The sequence below is a fragment of the Charadrius vociferus genome, unplaced genomic scaffold (assembly GCF_000708025.1).
Source record: "Charadrius vociferus isolate BGI_N301 unplaced genomic scaffold, ASM70802v2 scaffold115, whole genome shotgun sequence".
NCBI classification, from domain to species: Eukaryota; Metazoa; Chordata; class Aves; order Charadriiformes; family Charadriidae; genus Charadrius; species Charadrius vociferus.
The window spans coordinates 3,888,866-3,909,791 of NW_009648636.1; the positions used below are offsets into that span (position 1 = coordinate 3,888,866).

At 39.1% G+C, this 20,926-nt stretch overlaps 1 protein-coding gene across 1 annotated transcript in view; it reads right to left on the minus strand.

Moving 5' to 3' along the window:
* SVIP (small VCP/p97-interacting protein) overlaps window positions 1-20,670 on the minus strand; it is a 55,820-nt gene extending 35,150 nt beyond the window's left edge. The window contains exons 1-2 of the mRNA XM_009886307.1: window positions 20,490-20,670; window positions 18,915-19,051 (exon numbers count right to left, since the gene is read on the minus strand). Of these exons, the coding sequence (XP_009884609.1) occupies window positions 18,915-19,051; window positions 20,490-20,670 (318 nt within the window). The remainder of the gene's footprint in view (window positions 1-18,914; window positions 19,052-20,489) is intronic.
* Window positions 20,671-20,926: the final 256 nt, after the last annotated feature.

Consider the following 20,926-nt stretch of genomic DNA (forward strand, 5'->3'; position numbering starts at 1 on the left):
GTGTTTTGTTTTTTGGTGGTTTGGTTTTTGTTTGTTTTTTGGGTTTTTTTTTTGGGGGGGGGGTGTCCCCCCACCTCTGCATTGCAATGCGGCGATTGGCCATCAGAGTTAATTACCAGGGCACTTGTAATTCCTTTCCATAATCTCACTGTTGTTTTAAATCGAGACTGCCTGCCTCTGTGAGAGATGCAGTTTAGCAAATGCACGTTGCTGGATTTGGTGCAGGAGCAAAGGTGTGAAAGACTAAAGCCTTTGGCCTTATCAGAGCTCAGGGTAATGAACTGAGATCCCTTCTGGATTTATCTCTGCGTTCGGGGCCTGCATGACCTTTTCTGTCAAGTCAGCTTTGTAACCTGCCCCACACCGCTCATGGTTCAGGTGTTTTTTGGAGTATGGGCTGATTAAAGGAATCTATCAACTCTCCAAAATTTTTTTGCTGCCTTTTTGCTTGTAGTAAGTGACTGGAATGATAAAATTCACTATACATATTTTTCCATTTCCCTGTTTATTTGACTGGACAATGGTTCTTCTTATGATTAAACAGGACTAACCTTCTTGCTGTGGTGCATAATAACTTCACATAGTGGATGCTGCTTGGCCGTTTGCGCAGCTTGCACACACACATGTGTATGCACATTAAAAATATATATGTGAAAACATAGGAAGGGGTTTAAAACATCAACAGAACAAACAAAATAACTATTAGTAGGCTGTAGGGAGAAAGGCAATTATTCAAGCACTTACCTTGCTTTTAACCTGACTACAAAGTTGAGATCTAGGTTATATTAACTAACAACGCTTTTTATACATCTAAAACATTGCTATGTTTTATATGTTTTTATACATTTATATGATGTTTTTATACATTTATATGATGTCTTTATACATTTATATGATGTTTTCTACATCTAAAACATGAGAGAAGAGTGCCACTTCTCTCAATGAACAGGTACCATTTCTAAATTCCTACTTTCTGACCTCTGCTCTTGGAGGCTTTATGTTCATCTGGACACCAGATATTGGCCACTTAATCTTTAAAACTAGGCCTTGAGGGAGGTGTGCGAGGCATGTCATAAACCCCATGGTTTCAGTTCCTTTGTTTCAGTTGATTTTATGCACCAGCAATCCCTGTCGCTGTTGTCCTTCCAATTTGGGGTTAATCTCAAAGCAAAATTCCTATTAAACCAGCAAGTTTCAAGGACAGCGGTGAATTTCTTTTTTTGTTACTGGGCGATGCTTTACGAGTTCACTCAGAGCTTTGTGGACTGTTCAGTGGCCACGAGCCAGGCGTCGTAAGCTAGATCCTTGGCTAGTGTAAATGACTTTCACGCTTACTGCATCGTTGATCTGAATGAAACTACGGTGCTGTGTAAGAGCTGAGGATCCAACCTCTCTCTCTCTAAATCCCAGAGCCGGAGAAATTATATACAGTTATCAGTCTGAGAAAAGACTGAATTGTATCGACCTGCATACTGTAGCTATTCCGAAGAGCTGCCATGAGCTACTTGCCAACTACCCTACGCTCGAGTGGCCTGATGATCTGCTTGATCGTCAGAGTTGTTCTGTAATGCATATGGGAGGAGGAGTCCTTTGGCCGTGTCCTTCCAAATTGCTTTCCTCACTGAACTATGCATTACAATCTGTGCCACGTAGCAGCAGAGACAAAAACAACTCTAATGGGTTTGAATCCTTAGTCACCATGGCTGAATTTCTGATGCCCTGGAGATATATTGCGAGAAAAAGGCACATAATTTCTAGTTTATTAGTTCTGTTTCACTGGTGTTCTATTGCTTGTTTGGTCCTAGTTTGCTTAAGTATGCAAAAAGGGGGCATGGAAATGACATTTATTAAAAATGTGTTGACTGGCTTGATAAAATTTGAATTCCAGCGCACTGGAGCATTTTCTGGTCTGTGCACAAAGCTGATAGTTTGGCATGGGTTCCGCTATTTTCTACCCAAAAAAGCTTTTCCTATGCTGTGTTACCTATCGAAAATGAAATTTTGAGAGAAAATAGTTACTATAAATTTGGATAGGAAACCACAATGTTTCTTTTTTTTCAGTAAACATGAAGTGAATATTTATGGAAAATCTCCTATCATTCAGCTAGCGATTTGTGAACAGCTTGCAAATACAGATAACGGGAACTAATGCAACTCCAGCTTTTTATTCAGAAATCTGCCCAGTGGCAAAACTTATTTTGTTGTGGAACTTAATTTTCATTGTATGCATCGCTAGAGATGATCCCCAAATTACTATTTTCTGAGTAAGTCCTTGGGGATCAAACCTACCGCATTCCACCACCAACCCAGAAATAACTTTGACCATCTGACAAAGCCAGCGTACATTCGTTATAGCAGGCTTTTTTTTTTTTTTTGCATTCAGCTTGCCCTAGGAAAATAATTACAGTGGCTTCTGGTTATAGCATAAACAAAGATCTTTCTTTTTTTTCTTCTCATTAGCCTAGTGAGGAAATTTAAACGTGGCTGTTCCTGCTGTGACTATACAGTTAGCGGTTCATTACTACAAAAGGGTTTTTCTAGCGCATCGCACATATGCGTATTGCAGCTAATTTGAGGTTTGTAGGGACTATTTTTTTTGACGTTTGTAGGAAACTGTTATTTCTATAGGCTGCTTCACAGAAAAAAATGTCAGAGTCTGTGTCACCCATTCATTATAAATATTATATTATGGTAATAAGCAGTTACTTGTCAGAGTTACAGACAACATTGGTTTTTAATTTGAGATAATAAAAACAGCTATTTGGGATAATAAAAATAGCTAGATACTTCTCTACTAATTTAGACTGTGACCAGATATGTCAACTTTTCATAAACGAGCCCATTCAGTTTGTCTGGGGTTGTTTCTGCTTGCTTTGGTTTGGTTTTGAAATTTTTGGGTTTTGTTGGACGTGAGGATATTGTACTCTGAAGCATCCATAAAGCCTTACAGACAGGAAGAGCTTCGGTTTCCTTAACCTTATTCCCCTTGTGTTGAAGGGTTAAATATTTGTTGGTGTAGCAAATAGAGCCAGCACGACTCTAAAGCCCAGTGGTTAGCTGGGAGATAAGGAGACATCCATCCCGGTGTCTGTGATGTTCGACACTTTCTTTACATTAAGCATTCAGTAGAGCAGCGTAGAAAGCTGTGTTTCCCTGGCGAATAATCAGATACCCAAATCAGTGGTCTATGAATCCTTTTTCTCCTTTTCTTGGCTCAATGAATAATTAATTCGTTGCTGCGAAATGGTGTAGCTTTGGTGGAAAAGATTGATACCCGTGCCTCTCCTACCTCAGACTATCCTGTATCGGGAGGTTTAAATGTTTCCTGTGGCAGCTTAAATAAGATGAAGGGTAGATCAGAGCTCATCTGCCGTGTATTCTGTTACTGGTTTAATGCTGTCAGTGAGGAATGAGAGGAGAAGACAGAGCAGCACCTTCGCCATGGCTTTCTCTGGCACCTCGTCTACCAGATACACTTGCTGATCAGGTGCCAAATAAAGAATATTAATTTGGAAAATTTAGGTCCTGTGGATTTTGAACTGTCTCTGTAAGTGAGTAGTAGCTAAGGCGGGGAGGAACCTCTGCAAGGATTCCGTTTGTGGTGTTTGAACCTCGTTTCTCTGCCAAGGGAGATCCTATCTCTACTGACTCCAGAGAGCAGAGGAAAATACAACAGGAACGCAGGAAGGATGCAACAAGTTTGTCTGGGCTGGAGTCAATTGGGAGGGAAGACTGAAAGAAGATGTTGTGTATGGGCATTGAGGACTTTGATTGCAACACAGCGCTGAGTCCAGTGTGTGTAAACAGTGAAGAAACGTTCTTGCTTCTCCTGTACAATTCAAGAGCAAAACCTTCACCAGCTCGGAGGTGTGGGTTCAAAGAGGAAGATCCAGAAAGGACAAACTGGAACTTTGTTCACCAGGAATTCCCCTTAGATTTCGGTTTGCTTCCCCAGCTTTACTGCCTCGAACGACCGTGTAATCTGTATTATCTTGGCAAAACCCATTAGTCTCAGTGGGAACAGTATTCAGTGTACTATCATTCAGTATTTGTTTTGTAGCTGTAGCAGTATTGCTATCAGAGCTGAGAATAAGTAATACAAATTTCAGTGTTCCCAAATGGGGGAAGGACTATCATTCAGATTCTGTTTTTGTAGCTGTGAAGTTATAGGACGTAACACATCTACTCGTACTCGTCTGGGATATTAAACAGAGGAAAGGCATTGGAAAATTCTCATACTAAACATTGATCTTGTTGTGATTATTTCATGAAATGCTTGTACACATTTCTCTTTAGGATAGGAGCACTGTGCTGGAATATCTGTCATACGGTAACAGCTGTCAAGCAGACAGGCAGATGCTGTTCATGTATATCAGAAAAGGCTTGGAAATATTCCAAAAAATAAGTGGAATTCCTTCTTTTTTATTTCTAGTTAGGTTTGGTACTCAGGTGGCTAGGACGTGATGAGTTATTTTTATCTTGTGAAAAATTAATTTGAATTACTGCATTACATGTGGTACACGTGAGCTGTAGAGAAGGGAAATATAACCTCGCTCTGCGGTGTAGCACTGTTTGGAAATTTGGAGCACTCTGAGTAGTGTTCCTCTCCCTGTCCCCTAAATGAGAGATCACACACAATTGATTCCACTTAACCATTTCTCTCTTGTCTTCTTTTGCCTAGCACTTAAATAGCTGTTTTAAGGTGGTTTTCTTCAGGGTCAGTGTGGAGCTTTGTGTTATTTAACGATGCAAGTGGACAATACAGAAATTAGAGATATATAGAATAGCAGTATATAACTTGGATTCTGGAAAATAAAGTAGAATCCTTATCCCAAAATACTGCCATAACCAGCTTATATAGCCCAAATTCCCATATGTTTGTGTGTGTAAGCCTTTTATAAAAAGTGGCAGCTTGCATCTCCTGATGCACGTTACCAGTTAAACACGCTTCTTCAGGCTGGTTCGCACAGAGCTTTGCTTCAGCCGTGAATCAGCCCAGAGATAAACGTTCATTCCTGGTGTTTGCAGTGCTCTAATTTCCCTACTCAAGGCAAGAAAACAAATGACGCTAGAGCCCTGGAGCTTAACTGCAAGACGTTTGCAAAAATCTCACTGGAAGGTCTTTTAAATTTGTGATATCCTTATGCTTTGTGCGCTGACTTCTGGTACCAGCTCATTAGGCTTTCTGGCTTGTCTTTCTGTCTCTGGTGCGATCTCACATTAGGTATTATATTAACTAATGCTTTAAAAGCCTGAGGTGTAATATTTTTATAATAAACGCTTATATGTATGCTTGTATAAAAATACTGTATTATATAAATATCCAGGTATTCAGGTGAAGTTGGGTTGGCGTGATCCGCGTGTCATTTCCTACAGCAGAATGCTATGTCTCGCGTCGTCTGCATTTAATGAACCAGGACAGCTTAGCAAGCTTTGTCTGGGAAACGTTTCTGATGTGTTTTGAAAAGTATTAGAAATGTGCATATTATCAACTGCACAAAAATTTCTATTAAGCACACACTGTGCTCTACTTGGAGGTGATCGGAGATTTTTAATTATTCTTCAGAATAATAGAAACGGATCAATATCCTCTTCAAACCTACCTGAAATCAAAATTCTATTGTTTGGGGCTTTTTAAAGGGGGGGGGGGAGTACTGAGGGCTGCTTAATCATGCAAATTCATGTATAATTAAATGCCGCAGCACTTTCTTGGAAGTCAAGAGATTTTGAAAGTGAATAATCACATAGGGTAGAGTCCATTGGCACAACATCACCGCAAGTCACTCCTCTGTTTGCTGCAGTCTTCTGAAAATATTCATGACCTTAGCCAGGTCCCTGGTCTTCCTTAGGTTTTATTTTCTTCATTCATACAGACTACAAAATCCCTTATTTTGCCACTGTGTCTTTCAGAAACATCTTTCTGACCTTCCCGAGTTTGCAAGTGACTCCTCCATGTAAATGAAACGGTAATCACCAAACTGTTTATTACCTAACAAATGAGAAATTAAGTTACATCTAATAGTGAGTCGAGTCACGCTTGGTATTTAAATCTTCCCTTTGTGTGTTTGTCTGTTGTAAACCAGTGTATGTTCCAACAGAGGATGCTTCAAGGTTACATTAGAGTGTTTTTGCCCTATTTGAGTTCTTTAGTTCTGAGTTTTTCATTTGTGTAATGACTCACCCCTGCGGTTTTCAGTGAACTTGGAAAAAATGGCATCCTGTTTTGTCTTGTTCACCAATTTGATACATTACTCTATTACAGTCACAAAGAGATACAGTTCTGTCAAAATCTGCTTTGCTTTACAAAAACAGACCCTGACCCAGAGGTATCACAGTCATAAAAAGATTTTGAGACAGGCTGCAGCACATTTATCTCTATGGCTTGGCTCAGAAAGAACACACAGTTTTCCAGCACCTTCTCCTTTCTTTTTATACGGATCACGACTGAAAAAGGCCAGGTGCCCATCCAAATCTTGTCTGCGGATATGTGACACTGCTCCTGCTGTATTTGGATTAGTTTGCACTGATTGGCTGGGAATTTTGGTGCGTTCAATTACAATGACAGGGTTTTTTTTCTAAATAACAAGAATAGAAGGCAACTGGCAGGACGAGGAGGGGAAATAACTGTACAGAGAAATAATATCTGTTAAATAAGTTTTTATTTGGTTTCTTGAAAATTTATATCAAATGTAAATACTAAAATACGTGCTAAGAAATGGGTTATGTCTTGTGCGTGGACTCCCAAATATATTGATCCCAGTACTAATGCCACAACTGATTTTCATCTTGGAAGATCATCTAAGGAAACACCGATTGATTTAATATAAACGATGGCTTATATAGAGACTGCTAGAATCAGGAGCTCTCTGGTTCTTCTAATTTTTAAACCAAGATCTAAAGCACTTAAATAATGATACGCTTTCATTCAGCTAGGAAATATAGCATGCTGCAAAAAATATTGGGTGAAGTTCTAGGATTCATGTGTTTTGCTGCGTTGCGGAATATCTCATACCCCTTATTAGAGTGGGAGGTGTCCCTGCCCATGGCAGGGGGTTGGAACTCGATGATCGTCAAGGTCCCTTCCAACCCAAACCATTCTATCATTCTAAGACAGCCTATGCTTGAAAGGCATAAATTAAGAAAACTGTGGGAAGGCAGGTTGAGAAAATAGTTTTTCCTGGGAAGAAGCCAGTCTACACAAGGAGCAATGTGGTTGGATTTGGGTGGGCTAATTATTAAATTAATGATTGTGTGAGCATGCCTGAAAACTGTAGCAACTGAAATTGCTGTAGTTGCGATTGCACAGCTGTCTGTTTTGTCAATAATGCCCTGGGATTCCTAGATATCGCAGCTATTGCTCGCACTTCAATTACTAGTCTGTTTATGCACATATGGAAGATGCAGACAATTTTTCCTATCAAGAAAGCTTCCTTTAAATATGACCTTGCCAGGGATTTATCAGCACAGGTTACAGGAAAAAAAATGTGATTAATATTAGAATCCGTGTGTCCTGCCTAGCTGCTTGAAACAGCACAGCATCGCAGGACTATTTTTCAAATATTATTCCATGCATGGTACATACATTCTTTTTTTGGTTGCAGTGTAAAGTCTGTTTTTTGATAAATAGGAATCACGGGGGAAAAAAAATTAAGATGCTTTGCTACTTTTTGATTATTCACGCTCTACAAGGATTTCATGGCTAATTTATGCCGCAGTGTGGCTGTTCTATGGAGAATGACTTTCTGTGCCTATCACAGCAAGCTTAGCGGCTTCTGGTCTGACCTTCTTCTTCAGAGGAAGAGGTAACAAAGGATTTTAGTATTTCAAAGGACAATAGAGAAGAGGGGATATTTATTCACATGCATTATTCAAAGCAGAAAAGAACAATTGCAGCCCGACTCTCCTGTGCCCTGAACCATTACTGCATTCAGATAGCTTCAGAAGTAAAATGAGTGTAAAATATTTTGATTGTAGAGCACTGTCCACCTCTTTGCTGCTGTCGTCCTACCAGAAGTAGGTCTGACGGATCACCTGGCTGGTGGGAAAGGAAGACATTAAATGGGAAACAAGAAGGCTGGGGCTATACCAGTCCTCCATAGTTATATAAATACTTTTTTTGCTTTTTTTCAGCTGAGACTCAGCAGTATGCCTGGCATGTAAACCACTTTGTGATAGCAGGAACTACTTTGAGAGGTCTGCAATGATGTTCAGAAACCTGCTCTTACGTTTAGTTGAAAGCATCTTCCTCCTGCTCTCGCTACATACAATTAGGTCAGTGGTGTAATGAACCGGTGTGATGACTAAAATTTGAATTAAACTTATCAAGTCTGAGAGTGATATGAATATTTTCAGATTCTGTTTTAGGAAAACCCTGAAATACAAATAATGGGTGTCCCTAGAAGGAAAGGCTCAGGTTCAGAACAAGTCAGAATGATGTTGTACAGACAAGTGTTTGTGTGAGTGGATGAGGGTATAATATACATAGGTCTTCTGTGCACCTTTCAACTTCCTAATTTGTAAGACGCTTAAGGCAATTGTCTGTAAATACCAGATATCCCCAGAAATGTATTAGGTGTATAGCTGCACCAGAGGTGGGCTTGGAAACCTCACCATTGTGTTTATGTGGGATAAAACAACCCACCATGTGTCAAAAAGGGAGGAGGGCAAGTTCTCAGCCACTGTGGTGTACTGCAGATCACCAGATCTGCATCATTAATTTTTGCTTGAATTTGCTAAACAGTGCGACCTGGTTTAATCTAATACAACGACTTCTTTCTTGTACCTCCCCCCCCCCCCATTTTCCTGAAATAGCACAAGATTTCTCAGAGTGCTGAGTTGGAGTAGTGACATTAATAGTCATGTTGAACTCAGTTATTTGTGAAAATAAAGTATTTGAGTTTGAAGATGCTGCTGTGACAAATACCCCGGGAACTTTAGTATCGTTTGTCTAAATCAATGAAGGCAAACATATCTTGTTACCAAGATTGTTAGAGCTGTAGGAAACGAAGTGAAGAAAGCTGTCTTTCAGAGAGGTGTATAAAAAAACCTGCATGCATAAGCATATTTTTGGGGTTTGCAAAACTGTGCCAGAAATCTGAGACTGACAAACATTCTGCTTTCTAACTGTGCTGGAAGAGCTGAGGTTGGGCTCCGTTTCCTTCGCACTCCTGCAGTTCTCCTTGTGCTTTGCATATGTTTTGTAGTGTACCAATATTGTCCTTCTCTGACAGATTATGGGTATGAATGAGACAAGATCTGTGGGAGAAGTAATATCAGATATGGTTGGAAAAAACAAAGTTTTGCATGTACGAAGTTGAATTTAAAAAAATGAGCCTGTAAAAGCTCTCTTTCCATCTATCAATCAGCATAACAAAATATGCTTCCTCATCCTACAAAACTCCCCATTTAATCAAGTTTCTGTGCCTACTGGAATTTTTAAGATAATCTGTAAAAAAAGCCAACTGTGGCAAATATGTACATAAGAGTCTGAGATATCACTGTTTTAATCTCAGCGGGCCTTAATGGTTTTGTGCCACAGATAGCTTCAAATTACACAGCAGGTGTCGGGGTATTACCGACTCTATATACCTTCCGTAAATAAATGGAGAGAGAACTCACTCTGCCCATCCCAGCTTCAAGAGGGGTATTGCGACGTGTTTTCTGCATTATCGTTGTTTTGCTGGTATGGCATAATGACTTGGGGAAGGGCTGGGCTGTAATATTAACTTCGCCCTGAAAGTTTTTCATTTGAAGCGCCTTGCATGCATTTATCTGAACTACATAGCTCAGATAAAGGGCTCTAATGTCTCTGCTGGCCGGTAGAGCTCGTAGCAGGAAGTCTGGGTTTTGGTAGTATTTTAGTTTTTTGTAGAAAAAATAAAATGTGTAAGAGTCCTTCTGATTAAGGTACATCCAAGGATGATCCAAGTCCAACAAATGCAGAGGGATGTGTACAAGCAACACATGCCACCGTACTCTGGTGGCTCAGCTCAGTGGAATATCGCTTGTGGGAAGAGCTTGAGTTTAGCTAATGCATCTCTTCCTTTCTCATTCAGCTGTGGCTCAGGGCAACAAAAAGGAGGGTAAAATGAGAGAGAGAGAATAAAACTGCCTCTAATCTGCTGCTTTCTGATCTGCAGGTGTTGGTGAAAATACCTATGGTATATGGTGAGAAGGGGCCTGCCTTCCGAATTATTTTTTTTTTTTTTCCTTTCCTTTTTCTTTTGAGTAAGGTTTAATTAACTTAGGGCATGAGAAGAAAAGGCATGATACAATGAGCAATTCTAAACAAAAAATAATCCCTTATTAAGTGCCCCGACTTAAGAGAGTACGTAGAAAGTGGAAGGAGGTGACCTCTTCTCCCTCTCCCTGCACCCACACATATGTTTTCATGGTCAGCTTTCTATATAAGCCCAGTATGGGGAGAAGAAAAAATGTCGTTGTTGTTTATAACTAGCTGCTAGCTGTCACAGCTAATCAATATGAACAACCTCTAATCAATCTAGCCCTGATATAGGGGAAGAATTGAGTTTTCAATCTTTTCGTATAGTCAAAACCAGCCAAAGCAATTGGATTCTGTGATGGCAGAAGATTGAATTTCTTATCAGGGTCAGACAAGATAGTTTTCCTGCCTTCCAGGATGATGCTGAAACTATCGTGTCCTGTTTTATAGATTATGATTATTTTAAAAGCTTATACAGCCTTCCACTCCGCTTACTTCTATATGTTATATGAAAACAAAAGTATTGTGCATCTTTGTATGAAGTTCCCTGTGTGAATGGCTTCCTGGTACTGCTGCTAATTTATGTGAAGTGCTTTTTCCCTATTATTAAGTGAAGAATAGGCAAAATAATTCTCTTAAAACTTTACTGCACAATTAGGTATAATTCCACAAAGCGCTCTTAAAGAGAGAACTGATGTACATGACTTATTCAGGTAATTTAGAGGTTACTGTGGGGATGCCTTTTTCCTGCAATTATTTGTCCTGAATACCTGGATCTCAATTTCTCTTTTAAGACTGCAAAAGAAGGTAAAATTCTTCATTTAAATAAAAAATAAACCTTTTTTTGTCATGGGTATCTCAATTTTTGATTCACATCTCTTTCCAGCCATAAAGTTTCCATGTTATTTTTGTATCAGTTTTCTCTCTTGGGCTTAGATGAGATGGTGGAGGAGAGATTGGCACACAAAGTAAATGCAGCAGGAGCAGTATTCTGTGGGGTAGAGGTGTCGAGTCCAATGTCAGAACTTTTAAACTCATTTTCTCTTTGAATTGAAAACCAATGGGACTGTCTCATTGGTTGTACAAAGGTAAATTTGATTTGATTTATTTATTTATTCTGAAACTGACTCAATCTCAACAGCAGTGGTTGTTCTTAAAGTGCCTCCAGTGGTTGGTGCCATGGGAGTGGGCGGCTCTGGGCAGGCTGAAGGGTCACTTGCTCACAACAGAAACGTTCTTCTAATTTTTGCGGTGGAAATGCTGAGGCACAGAGCAGTTCTGTGCCTGGGGTCATGAAGCAAATAATCGGCAGAGATGGGAGCAGAATAAAGAGCTCCAGAGTCTCAGGCATGTGTTTCAACCACTAAATCATTTCTCCTGCAGGAAGCCAAGAAAAGTTTGGTCCTTCTGTTTGGTACCCAATCTGTATTCTCCCTGTCCTCCCTACTCTCTTACCACCTTGCTACAACATACCTTCAGCATTCGTACTCCTCTATCCCCCTGTCACTTTTATCCTCTCCTCCTTCCACATATTAACTGATGCCTTGTTCTTTGCAGCCCCCAGCTAACCCCAGTGCACCCCAGCAGCGGCGCCAGGTGATGCCGTTGGGATGATTGGCCTTCCTTTGAATCCCTGGGTTGGCTCCCTTTTCCACCGTGGTCAGAGAGCTGTTTCTTTTCCATCCATCGTAGCACTTCATAACCCGTGTACTTGCCTCTTTTATTCTCTCTCTCTCTCTTTTTCTGCTCTGTGACGTGAGCCTCATCCGAAGCTTGCTTAGATTCTCACCTATATGCCATCTTATCTCTTGCATCTCTAGCCTGTAAATATTCAAATTCCTCCTGATCAGCTACTCTGCTGGATACTTATGAGGCTGCAAAAATTCAGAGAGCATCTAGAGAGCCAATTTTTGGTTTGTTTCTTTGTTATGTCTTAGATTTGTCTTATTAGGGCCACTCGTGTTTTTTTTTTCCCCGACCCTGTTCTCCTTTATCTCTTTTTCTCTGTTTGTGACTTCTAAGTTTATTATTTTTTAGCTCCTGGCTTCTGCTGGTCTTTCCAATCCTCCTTTCATTTGGAAGCAGAAACACCTTCCAGTCAAATAATACTGAGAATAAAACCAGCTCCTGTGACTTCTTGAAAAGATAAAGGTTTGGCAATTGACAGGCCGTCTTAATTTGTAGTTCAAGGGTGAATGGATATATCATAAGTACATTTGAACTTCATTTTTTCCCTCAAAGAACAGTGGTGAGAAGAGATGTGCTATAACTCAGGCTGAAGCTAAAAACATGAAGTGCCTGGAGGAAATATTTGTAAATATCCCTCATTTCCAGTCGGCTTTGAAACTGAGTCATTCGGGGCACCTGGAGCCCCAGACCGACTGTCACTAATCTTCTAGCCTTTGTCTCCAAATAACTTGAACTCTCCTAGTCTGGTTTCCTTTAAACTGGGGCTCTTAATGCGCCCTCGGAATCATATGTAGTGCATTTTCCTTATCTGCGCCAGATACTCTCTAGGTGCAACCTTTTACTCAGGGCTTCAACTTGTTGGTTTATGTGGGGTTTTTTTCCTCTCTGCCATTAAAAAGACCAAATGCTTCGGTAATTACTCATTCTTTTAAATTATTAATTATTTTAAAAGATTAATGTAATGGCAGTGTGTGTTTATCCCTGTATCAGCTTTCTGTATATGTGTGTGTATATATATGAATATATATTTTAAAAAAGTGGATGAGGCATACCAGCAACACCGTACGTAGAAGGAAGGTCAGTCAAGCAGCTTGAGTGTTTGCTTTCTGTCCCCACACTATGGTTCCTGCAGAAATGGTTGTGTGCTTATGTGGCACCAGGGCATCACATCACTCTCCAGTTGCTTGTTCTTTGGGTGCTAATGGACACCTTTGCAGTTGGCTCTTTTAAGGCAAGCATTGACTGTGTGCTGTTGTGGTTAACGGCCAAGGACTAAAATTCACTAGTAACTTACACGAAGGGCAATTATCAGAAGGCTCTGTGGCTGCTCAAGCACTTTTCAGTCCTGTTTGGTTTTGTGGTTTGGATTTTGTTTGGGTTTTTTTTTTTTTTTCGGTCCATCCAACAAAATTTCTGTGGACCGGTACTCATAAAAATAAATAATTAGCATGAGGCTTCAACCATGAAGCTCACTTGACCTAATCAAGCCCTTGATAACCTGTGGTCCCTAATAAACCCAGGGAACGGCAATTCTTAGAGACATCGAAGTGTTACACTGCCCGTGGAGCAAAATGGCTGAGAAGGGCTGAGCTGAGGAGTACATGAGATGTAACTTTGCTGCACTGTCAGGCACATTATTTTATTTGATTTACCACACGCTTTTAAATAATAAACCATATCTATTGAGCACTAAAAAGATACTGCCCAATTTCTTTGTATTCAACAACTTTTAGAAGTCTGGACACCATTATTAGGTATAGCCTTCCGGGAATGTCTCAGTAATGGTATGTGATGGCAATAAGAGTTTTTTTTGTTTGATATTCTGCTGTGAACTCATTGAAGGATTGCATTTGCTCCCATTTGCATTGTCCTAACATCTTATTTGTACTTGGCTATTCTTTATCTAACATTTTTTGAATTCTTAAGCTTACCTGTGATAGGCGTTCTTGGTTCCTCATACCAATTTGCATTGAACTGTATTCCACATCATTTTTTACCCAAACTGAACATATTGTGCGATGTGAGATTTCTTGGGAAATAACCGTCTGCCTACTTCTGCATCACTTAGAAGGCATACAACCACAGCATTTCTATCCTTTTCCATAGGATTCACAAAGGTAATGCAAGTACTATTTCAAGAATAGATTTCTGAGGGACCTTCTTTAGAAATGCCTTGATTCAATCATACTTTGACATTTTCTATTTCCTTTTTTTGTTAATCTATCAATTAACTGTTTATTAATGAATGTAATAATAACAAATTTCAGTTGGCATTTATTACAGTGCAAAAATTATTATTGTACAAGACCAGATTTATGAACACATTAAGACACTAATCTCCACAATAAACACTAATTCTAAATCAGAACAGCTCTGAAATTAAGGCTGAATGGGTATTTTTACTGATTAAAACAACCCTTGGAAGCTAAGTGATTTTCTTCAAAGCTTATTTCTTCCAGAATAAGAACAGTGAAATTTCCAGTGATTGGAGGTAAAAGTAAATTAGAATGCCCTATTCTGAGTTAGCTTAGCTTGGAATCAAACTTCATTTATGGCTTTAATTGCACTAATATTAGTTAGTTGAAATAATATTCTTCTCTAAAATACTCTCCCATTGAGGTTACTAACTTAGCAAAATAATTTTCGTGAACCAAACATATTTTCGAAGGGAGAAATCAGCTTTGTTTAACAAAGCCTGTTTGTTCTAATGTGTCACCACCTGTTTGTCCGTCCAGGAGGGACGGGGCCCTCCTATCAGGTGTCATCTCTTAATAGAAAGCGTTGGTGCAATTTGTTTTTAGTTTTCTATTTACAGGATCTTTTTCTGCAGTGGGTAAAGAAAAATAAGAATGAGCATGGCATATCTGAAATAGATCTCTAAATTTTGACACCTTTGGTTTAGTTTGTGTGTCTACATGCCAATTTTTGGGTTGGTCTGTGTCTGCTTGATGCTGGTGATGCTTGCAAACCCATTAAGACTCTGGACCAGACCCACTCTTAAGGTGGTATCTCTTAAAGGCACCCAAGTCAGGGAAGATCGCAACCTCCCAGACCTGTAGAGGAGTGAAATTAGATTGTAACTTTCTATGCCTGCTCCTGAAATTGTTTCATAAAAGATGAAAAAGCCTTTTGCCAAAAGTAGCTGAGTTGGGTTTTTTGTTTGTGTTTTTTTTTAAAGAAAAAAGAAGGGTGTAAAGTTGTGGAAAAATGGTTTTGAAAATTCTCATAAACATCCGAGTGCTTCATTTTTTGAAATCTGATAATATGCCTCATTCCTTTTAAAATCTTACTAAATAAATTCTAGGGCTGAAGATAAAAGATAAAATACTGACTAAAACTGGCCTTCCACTTGGCTTTTTTTGATCTTTTCTTCAGCTCCAGGTGATATTTTTTTTTTTTGTTTAATGGCAGAGGATTATAACTGAATGAAAAAAACCACACAGGCAAATTAATCTGGTGCCTTTTAAGCTTTCAGTGCAACTGCTTCTTCTGACATAGCTGGCTAAGAGCCTGGGGAAACGCTAATGAAAATTCATTGCACAAAAATCAGATCCACTGCTGTAGTTTGTATGTATTATGGAGTATACTCTCTCTTTTTTTTTCTTTTTATTTTCTTTTTTTTTTTAAATTTTATTGTGAAAGAGCCTGCTGCTAGGGGCCTGGATAAATCAAAGGCAGGCAGGATTGAGAGGTAACTGTTGAGAGCTGTTGGATTGCTGCAGCAGTAGAGATGTGCTCTTTGGAGCCCAAGAAGTTGCTTCAGGGTATCGATTGGTGATCGATTTCAGTAGTCATTAGTAGTAATATAACTGAAATGCTATATTTCCGTTAAAAACAGGGAAGCTGCTGATCAATCTGGCTTGCTGCATAGGCTTCCAAATGTCTTCTGTTTCTAATGAGGAGTGTGACGCTTTGATATGGGATCATTACAACACAAATAAAAATAGTGTGCTTTTTCCCAATAAAATAGAATGAGTCAGTCTGTCCTAACTAGCAGCTTTTTTTTTTTTTTAATTAAAAAAAGTATTTATTGTATGTACTTTCTCCCCATGCATAGTCGTGGGCACTATTTGAAATAGGTTACTGGGCCATTCTTATGCTAAGAAAGCAAAACACAAACCCCTTCACTTATTCAATGCATTATAATATCTGTACTGTCATTAAATTGTAGTAAAGTACAATTTTACAAAATATAAAAGTACAAAGTGAGGGCAGGTGTGCTTGTAATCGTATTTCAAGCTGAAAACTTAATAAAATTACGTTGGGAATGTAAATTACATAAAGAAAAACATTACACTTTCTACATTTGGGAAAATCAGCAATGGTAAATAGGTGAATTTGTAATTTTGGGGAGGTTTCAGTAAACAGATTTAACTTTTAGGTGAAACATATTGGATTATGATAACCAAGTTTATGATAAAGTGGCATTAACGTCATGTTCTCTTAAAACGTTATTGAAGAGCAGCTGATGGAGAACTCCTCGTAGTCACCTAATCTTTATTCATGTTTTTTTTGAAACACACTGTGCTGAGCATAAAGGTCAGCTTTATCTGCTTTGAAATGATTGAAATTCAATTAAATATGGTGTTATAATCAGAAGAAGAACAAGACGTACTTTCTTCTTTCTGGGATCTCATCCTATTTCTAAAAAAGAACATAACTTACAGCACAAATAACTGAATGAATAACTTTGTTGCTTATTTTTTTAATTAAAATTCTTTACACGATGGTTCGAGAGGTTGAACTTCTGAGACTTGCACAACAAATATTTAGTCTGTGGGACCACAGCAAGTGAAGGTGGCTGGACTCGTCCCCTCGTACAGTGGAGCTGGGATGAGCTCTCTTGGCTTATAACCAAACTTTTTCATCCCACTGATTTCTTTCAATTATTACTGTAAGAGAAAATAGTTGTAAGTAAACCAAAGCAGTTCAACAAAGAAAGTGTCTTGGCAGCGAAACCCCCATGAAGGAAGTAGTTCAGAGCAGGTTTGTAATTTGTTCTGCCCCGAAGAATATCTTAGGAATAAAACAAGTGCTTCCTGTGAGAAATTGTGAGCACTCGGGCATTTTTAAGAATCAAATATACAACTTCAAGATTAGAGATGGGATTTCTGTCTCAGCGCTATCTAAATGAAGTAATATTTTTGTAATTTTGCTGACATTGTAAATGCTAATTAGGCACACATGATTCTGTTTAGGCATTCTTGAAAAGGTGAATTACAGAAACTGCAAATCTTTTATTAATTGGAGCGCTCTGATAAAGAGTCGTTGAAATAGGTTACTGGGGCATTCTTAGGCTAAGAAAGTATAATACAAACCTCTTCACCTATTCGATGCATTATAATATCTGTACTGTCATTAAATTGCAGTAAAGTACAGTTTTACAAAATACAAAAGTATAAAGTGAGAGGAGGTGACAAATTTCTGACAAGTTGAGGTCGAGACTGTTTCTGAAAATTATTGTAAAAGTAATTACAAGTATTCAAAAAATCACATAACAACTTTACTAGTACTGGTGACTTTTCTTTGTAAATCGTGTTAAAGCAAATTATCCAATAGAAGATTTGGTATGTACATGACTATTCACACTTGTGGTATACACAGCTGTTTTGTTGGAGGAGACATCCAATTAATGTTCATATGTACTACTGAATTATTTTATACAAAGTATGAGGAATAGGAATAAGATAGGGCTAATTTTTGGTGTGTGTCTTTTTTTTTTTTTTTTTACTACATTTACTTCAGATGCCAGCTGGAGCTGTGGTTGTTCAGGAAGGTAGGAGAGAAGATAAAGTTCTGGTCTTTGGGGAAAATTAGTAATCATTTTTATAAGAATGGCCCTTATTTTGACTATACCTTTTATTTTTTTATTTGATTTAATTTTCAGTTCTGAAAAAAATACCAGAAAACAAGCTGCTATTGGAAAAAACACTGTAGAAATGGCTACCAAACACCGCAGGGATTCAGACCTCCTTTGTGAATGATATCCATATTCCACCTCAAACATTCCTCTATTTCGTCACTCGGCGTTTTAAGTGCAACTTATGATGATGAGGTAAAACTAGTTATAGAGGAAGATGCTAGAGTTTTTAATATTGAAAAGCTACAAGCTCATGCAGAAAGAGTCCTCGCTGTGTTTCCAAATGAGACCTTCCCTGGAAGGTAATAACCTTGAAATTACCCTACAGGAAAGAATACCAGCTGGGTAACCAAACGTAAGTAAAATTTTGCAGTACAATATCTGGATTCAGGAAGAGAGGTGGAAGTAGCAACAGATGTGTGGTAACGATATCCTTCTATTGGGCATAAAAGAGACACAAAAGTTACTGTCTGGAACAAGGCAGCAATCCCAAACTGCTTTATGATGTCCAGTCCAGTTGTAAAGACAAAACACCAGCTTTAGGATGGACAAATTTTTATAACATAGAGACGAAGAAGAAATTCAGGAGATTTTTCACTGAGAAAGATAAGTAATATTACATATTTTCTTTTGGTGTCTTGGTCATTGACTAGTTTAATTATTTATTTTTGGGTTTTTTACATGAAAACACTTGTTCTTAATAAATGAGGCCATACTGCTTAAAAGTGAAAATAAAAGAGCTCTGAATTAAATATGGAGGAGAAATTGAACACAGTATATGCAAAAAAATACAGTGATCAGAGTTCTTTATTAGATATTTCTGTAGTTTAAAAAAAAAAAGAAAAGAAAGTAAAAGGAAAAAGCTTTGAGAACTGTGGAAAAACCCAAGCAAAAGAGACATTTCTTCTTGTCTTGAGACTTTTTAATCTTCAAACACTTTGGCTTGAAAAAGTTTTCTCCCTTGTGACAAGCAGGCAGACAAGAACCAGAGCAGCGGCTGTGTTGGCCTAATGAAAACTGAAGTGCGGCTGCATTTACAGTACATTGAGAACTGCTGAGAAATTAATGCAGAGATTGTACAGGGCGTTGCTGAAGCACCGGAGAGGCACTCTGGGGAGCAGCAATCAGCTACTCGACATTAACCTCCCTGCAGAAGGAGAGCCGAAATGTTCTGTATTTGAAGACGCTAATGTTCGTCTCGGCGCTCCCGTGCGAGAGAGGTAGAGAATGCGGCAGTGGATTTGGGATTGCTGCCGCGGCAGCAGGATGAAGTGCAGAATCTGAAGGAGAAAGGAAATAAACCCCCAAACCTGCAGCAGTGAAGATGTAAAGGAGCCCGGGGTCTTGCTGCAACCCTTGCCCGGCGGGAATGGGTTGGAGGGAGGCAGGGATGCAGCCGTTTTGCGCCATGCCCGTTCCAGAGTGATCTCCATGAAGTCAAAGGACCAAGTTTTTCCAACTTTTGCAATGAGCCCTGTGCCAGTTTTGGTTCGCTTGTGCCTCTGTGGGCTGGTACAATTAAATATCTGCATAATATCTTCCTAATAGGAAGAAATCACTCAAGCTGGACAGCTAGCATTTCAAACTTGAATAAATCTTGTATGCTTTATACATAATAATGCAGCAACGCAGGTTTTGAAATGAAAGTGTTAGATAAATTGGAGATAATGGCACAATCTAGATGTTGTGGAATACCCGTAACAGCTTTCTGAAATTTGGTATTAGTATCTCGACAACAAGTATTTGGGATCTACCGTTTATAAATAACCAGGATCTGAAAAAAGTGTCTAAATGGGGTTGGCATCTTTGGAAAAACATTTACATTTATGTAATCGCTCTCAGACATTTAAGACGTGAACTCAATATACACTTTATTTTTCTCTGTATCTCTTATATTCATCCATCAGAAGAAAACAGTCTCCCCGCCCACCTCTGATATCTGCTCTGAAATGTAAAAGACCCATTTGTGCGCTGTAAAGGTGTATTTATATGTGCTTCTCTGACAACTTTGCAAACAGTTTGTGTTCCCTGGGTCACTCCCCAGGGAGCAGGAGGGTGATTAGGAGCAGCTAACTGGTGGGAAGAGCGAGGCAGAGGCAGGTGAGGCATCCTGCGTGGTGTCGCTCAGGGGGTTTCTAGCAGGACTGGGAATAAAACGTTACTGTCTTCACTCACGGATCTCTGCGGCATTTGAAACATCCGTGCCCAGATGGGAGCATTACGCGCTAATGTGACTGACAGTTAAAATAATCCGCTGGTTTGCAGGCGAGCGTTCAAGTAATGCGTCGGTCTGATGGGTCTGAAATTTAACAAATTTAAAAGGTTTTCTATTGTATTCCCCTCTCCAAGGCTTTCAGACTCAGTCTTCTATTTCCAATTTACTATTTCAAACTTCTGTTGAAAGCAGCATAGATTTTTATTATGAATGAACAGTTCTGGGGATTGAGAACAGCCTTTGGAACGTTTCTGCCAGTGTTAACTTAATGGACGATATTTCTGACTATGCTTCCTGTTAAAGGACATTGCATGTTTGATTAAATTTTATGAGGGAATTGCAAAATACTTCCCATGATATATTGCTTCAAAAAAAAAAAAAAAAAGACAAATCAGAGTGAAGTGGACTGAGTGGGATAAATTCTTTACTCTGCCTGAAATGGGTTTGAAAAAAAAAAAAAAAATAGGGGGATGGATAGAGGACCTTCCATATGTGTGCCAGACCTTGGCCCGTTTGCTGTAGAGAAGATGAGCAGTTTCTGGTTTGAGGTCTCTTGGTTTCTAACTGCTCAGGTTTGGGGATCCCTGAAGTACCCTTCAGACTCTCCAGAGCAGGATCTGTGCACAGCCGGATGGTTAAATGGGCTTTTCCTTCAGTTTGCCGGCCGAGCAGCGAAGAAGCCATCGTAGGGTGAGTAGCTGGCCCATCAGTTCATCACATCTTTACTGGAGTGTGCACCTTGAGTTTTTAGAGACGTGTTAATGTTAATGATCTGCCATTTTTCATTATGATAAAAAAAACCCTCTGCAGGGAGAGCTTGTCTGAAGAGTGGGTCTGTGAATGAAAGCATCACTCCAGTGTTTCACATTTATTCTCCCACACTGATTCCCAGGCAAAATCTATTTGATTTCCGTACAAAAAATATGACCTTGTGTTTAAC